General features: G+C 40.6%; 1 protein-coding gene across 1 annotated transcript in view; it reads right to left on the bottom strand.

The window, feature by feature from the left end:
* The window catches only part of NEB (nebulin), a 207,897-nt gene that overhangs the window by 135,684 nt on the left and 66,817 nt on the right, over nt 1-5,396 (bottom strand). The window contains exons 44-45 of the mRNA XM_019553612.1: nt 4,212-4,316; nt 1,556-1,663 (exon numbers count right to left, since the gene is read on the bottom strand). Of these exons, the coding sequence (XP_019409157.1) occupies nt 1,556-1,663; nt 4,212-4,316 (213 nt within the window). The remainder of the gene's footprint in view (nt 1-1,555; nt 1,664-4,211; nt 4,317-5,396) is intronic.

Below are 5,396 nucleotides of genomic sequence, written 5' to 3' on the forward strand. Positions count from 1 at the left end.
CTGACCAGTTCCTGACCTTTCTTGGCCACAACAACTGACAGCATGTCCACTGGGGTGCTATACTTGGTCTTCCACGTCTCAAAGTCTTTCTTGTACTCCCTGTCACTCTGGATCTTGGCTACATGCATTGACCACATCATCTTGGGATCATCCTTTATGTTGCGGGCTCCAATGTGATGTCCCAGTTGCTTGCGATACCCTTCCTTGTATTTGTACTAAAATCACATAAATCAGGTTATGTTAATTAGGATCAGAATGAAAAAATGCTGAGATATTAAGAAAACTGCTAGATCCAGTCATTTGGGATGACATGTAAACTGCAGCTCAGGTTTACAAATAAACCTGACCCTGTTCTCTTAAATGCTACAAACTTAGCGGATCATTACAGTTTTACTCCTATGAATCTAATGTCCCTTTGAATCATGTGCATAACACTGTAGTTCTATAAGGGCATGTCTACGTGTGGTGATTTAGGGTGCATTAGCCATTTTTAGGTGCATTGAGGGCACAGGTCTATATGTGCACACCCTTAATGCACCTTTAAAAGGGCGATTTTAGGATATTCGCGCCTAAATTTGATACCTGCAAAAGCAGGTATCAAATTCAGGCACAAGCAGCTAAAGCATTTTAACACATGTGTAGATGTACTAAGGCACATTAACGCCATGTACGTCAACTAACTTGAGACTAATTTTAGTCCAAGTCAGTCCACATACCACATTAATGGACTTTAGCCAGTACAGGTATAGATGCACACCTAAATCACCTTAATATGCATTAGGCAAATACACATTAAGTTTAGGCATGCACAAAAGCATGTGTAGATGCACCCTAAATTTTTGTATTGAGGAAGGAATGGAATCTTTGGAATCCATAGGAAGAGTCAACTAAGTAGTTGTGAGAATAAGTTCTTTTATTACATAACCTACGAAAGAATTAAAATCTCAAGAAACTCCTTGCTCTACACTCTCAGAGAGGGGTGTGATCCAACGTCTCAAGGGATCAGTTCAGGAATGGAAAATCAGGGATATCAGGAACATTTTTCTTAAAAAGTACTAAATCTTTTCCGAAACACAGGTGGCTGCACTGTAGTTAGCATGTAAAGCTGTGCTTATTACGTGTGTGTCACAAGAGCAATTCTTTAACTAAAGCGATTTCTGGGCCAGGCTGTGTGAGTAGTCATGAGGAGAAGCTCTCTGACTTCTCTAAGAACCCCTCACCCCAGTAGTTAGCTCTGCTACATACTGCTCCCAGCAGGGTATGACTAACTAATGGTTCAAAGTCTGAACATGCCATCGACAAAAGTTTTTGGGGGCATACTGCACTAATGTGGGAGCAATCCCCCTCCTACTGCTTTCTTCACTGCTATGAAGAGTTTGTATTCTGTTTGTTAACACAAGAGAGAAAGCTACCTTCAACTTATTTTTTATTTTCCCCTTTCAAGATGCCTGGATCACAGAGGAATAAATCTGGCCCAGGAAGGTTTAGCAAACTGTGGCTGAAGGCATGACATCACAGGAAGTACATAACAGACTGAACTGGAAGTGTTACTTACATCACTTGCAATGTCTCTCGATGCTCTGGCTGCTTTCACTGAAATGGCTTCAGGTGTGAGGTCATAGCCTTTCTTTAACATTTCTTCCCATCCAAGTTTATACAGTTTCTAAATTAGAAAAAAGAAAGATTTTCCAGAATTTTTGAGAGCTCGTGGAAGAACTCCAACCCTTCCTCAAGCATTACAACTGAGGAACAGGACACTGGAGCATTGCTCAGTTTTCTTTCCATGCTTACTTGGCCAAAAGGTTGCAACTGACCCTTGAATGGATGCAAAAGACAGGGAGCAGGATGCTGCTCCTGGCTCAGTCCATTCCCCTGAAGTATAGAACTGGCCAGATACACAAAGGACATACACTGAACTCCTGTAAGAGGCTGAATCCCACTGGACATTGGGAGCTCTAGGAAACTAAACTAGAGTTAGTTTTTCCACTGCAAATGTAGCATGCACTACCTCTAATGCAGGGCTGTGGTTAAAAACCACAAGAGATCCTGTTATAAATACTTTAGGTCTTTGTTCCCAATGGACTATATCAGGCAATATATCATTAAAACTTTAGATGCATTTAACGGTGCCTAGTCTCCTTTGACACTGTATTTAAAGGGAAAAAAACAAGAAATACAAGCATGAAAAAAGGTAGAAGCCACATTAAGTGCTGCTTGTTCTGTGTGCTCAGTGAAGGGGTAAGAAATCTACACAAAGCAAGTTTGGACTTTTATAATAGGGAATTAGTAACACACCAGAACTGAGGTCATGAAGCAACCATAAACCTTTGCAGAAAACCAAAGCCTCTTTCTGAGTTCATCCCATGGAGCAGGACTAATATTTATGTTTAACTACAATAGCGGTTCTCAGCTGAGACCCTGTGAGGCCCTTTTGGGGTGCTAAAGCAGTGCAGCACTGGTGCTGCTGCCTGGCCATGTGCAACTGCATGTCTATGTCTATGTCTATACGTGTATAGACATAGACATGTATGCCACACATGTATGTATACATGTATGTATATGTGTATGCCACACATTTGCATTTTCACAGACCCACATTTTGCATATTGGCTTAAACTTCTATCGCACCCAAGAGTACACACAAACACCAGCAGACACTCCCTATGCCTGCAGAAGGGTGTTTGTGCCCTAATGCTTGTAAAGTGTGCTTTTTCTAACTATTCAGCTGGTCTAATAAAGACCTTATCTTGTATAACCTAGGCTAGAACATGTCTATGTCATCTGCAAAGCCAGGCTGAGAAATGGCTGCTGGAGCAGTATCTACTCCCTCTGCACTTTTCCTAGTCTAGCCCCACAAATTGAGGCACATGGGCAGGTGGAACAAGGTGTAATTGTCTCAAAGACGTCTGTTTCCAGAAAAAGCGTGTTGGGTCAGACCAGGAAAGGCTGTGGCAAGAGCAGGTGGTCTTGCCACAGCCACTTCTCCATCTGGCTCTGCAGGAGGCAGCCAGCACAGTTCCACCTGACTACAAACTCAGTGGCAGTTCCCAAGTTGAGACCCACTGCTCTAGGGATGAGAAGAATTCACCAATATGCTAACAAAGCACACGGCAATTTAACGCTTATTATATAAAAGAAAATCAGTGTTTATTATGGCAAACCTGGTTCCCAATCAGAAACTTTGCCTTTTTAAAAAGTTCCCAACCTCTTGCTTTCTGTAAATCCAAGAGACGAAAAATGTGTCATAAAGCCTACATAATCCCAGGTAACCTCTACATTTTACGAGCTATATTTTATCACTGGTCAACATTCCCCTTTTATGTTTCCCTCCTACTACCCCCACCTACCTGTCTCACCCTTTGATCTTCCCTGCCACACATTTGCATTTTCACAGACCCACATTTTGCATATTGGCTTAAACTTCTATTGCACCCAAGAGTACACACAAACACCAGCAGACACTCCCTATGCCTGCAGAAGGGTGTTTGTGCCCTAATGCTTGTAAAGTGTGCTTTTTCTAACTATTCAGCTGGTCTAATAAAGACCTTATCTTGTATAACCTAGGCTAGAACACATACACCAATGTCATTCATATCAACGGGAGTCTCTTACCAAGAGAAAAAGCAGAAGGGCACTTTAGGTTGCTACCTAGGCTTCATTCCTATATCAATTAATGTGCTGTACATTAGAAGTATTTCCACTGCAACTAACTGAACATTTCTTGTCTAACTGATAAAAAAAATCAAACCTGGAGGACTGTTTTTTGTTGTTGTTTTTAACATGACTGGGCAGGAGCCAACACTTGCACTGCTGCTGTCTTGTGAAAAGCAAAGGAAAATGCTAAGAGATAATAAATCCCTTATTGAATAATTTACCTGAGACAACACAGCAGTGGTTCTCAATAAAATTCAAAACAGTTACAGGGGGTGCCCTGTCTGTCAAAATGTTGATAAACACTTAACTAGAGGCTCAAGGTTTAATTTGCCCTTATATTTGGAATAGGATTTAGGCTCCTAACTCATATAAATTTTTGCAAATTTTAGCTTTAGCAATGTAAAAAAAAATTCTGTGGTTCCGTCTTAAAGCATCACTTACCTTTTTTGCAAAACAAACATTAAATTAACATAAATTAATCAATATTTATTCTTAAATAATAGGACACATTTCTTTGATAAAAATAAATTAAGGAATATGTAACCAAGTGTCTGTACCTGGCTATAATTTGTCGTGTTCTGTTTAGCTTGAAGAATATCTGGTGTATCTGGCATCACATGAATCTGAAGTTTATCCTTCTCCCAAGCTTGAATGTAGGCATGCTATTGGAAAAAACAACAGCACGTACGTTAATAGAAAGAAGCAGCAGACAGAGGAAGATGGATCGGCATGTGTACTTTGGTTTTGGGGAAGGGAAAAGGTGTTGATTTGAATTAATCTCTCTGATTAATCACATAATCCAGAATTCAAGTGAACAAGGATCCAATCTGTGCTCTGTTGCGATCCAGGTATTTGGCACTTTGTGAACATTTATAGCGATGACTAGCATCAGCCTGTTAAATGGCTGTTTGTTGGCAGTCAGTGACAGGTTTCTCTTCAGTAGAAGGGGTCAAGAATTTTCTGGAAAAGTGGGGTCTCATCAGAAAAATCTGACTTGTCAGAACTGAAATGTTGCTGATAAATGTCTTGCATTTGAAAGCCTAACTACTTCACAATTGGTCCGACAAAATACATTAGCCTAAGAAATCCTTGCCTTTCACACCATAACACATCACTTTCAGCAAAACAGGGCTGCTGCAGGGGCTCTTGCTATTTGGTAGGTTATTCAGGCTAGATTTTGGCTAGCCAGCCAGGCGGTTGTGTTTTATTTCAGAAAAATCAAAATGAAAGAGCCCAATTTTTTCTTATGGAAAATTTTCTACATTACCCTTTCAAGAGAAGGTTAAAAAACTCCTAGCTTTCATTCCAAGTCAGAATGAGAACTGGTTTATAAAGATCAGCGTTGCTGGCAATTTCAAGTTTCAACTAGAAGGCTAAGCCATTACCCGGATTAGCTTTTGTGTGAACCCTTTACCCTTATGGTGGAATTGTTTGCTTCTGTCAGCAATGCCCTCCCACTCCCTTACCTCCTTTCCATCCCTGTCTTTTGTATTCAAATAATGCTTTCTGTTTGATAGCCTGCTCTGTACATGCCCTTTCATAGCATCTGATGAATTGAGCTCTTGCTCACAAAACTTTAAGCATCCCTGATTCAGTTAGTCTACAAGGTGTACCTCTACTCTGCCTTTCATAGTTTCATAGTTTCTAGTTTCTAGATCATCTAGTCCGACTCCCTGCCATGGCAGGAAAGAGTACTGGGGTCAAATGACCCCAGAAAGATGTTCATCTAGCTTCCTCTTAAA

The sequence above is a fragment of the Crocodylus porosus genome, unplaced genomic scaffold (assembly GCF_001723895.1).
Source record: "Crocodylus porosus isolate Cpor-Errol unplaced genomic scaffold, CroPor_comp1, whole genome shotgun sequence".
Taxonomy (NCBI): domain Eukaryota; kingdom Metazoa; phylum Chordata; order Crocodylia; family Crocodylidae; genus Crocodylus; species Crocodylus porosus.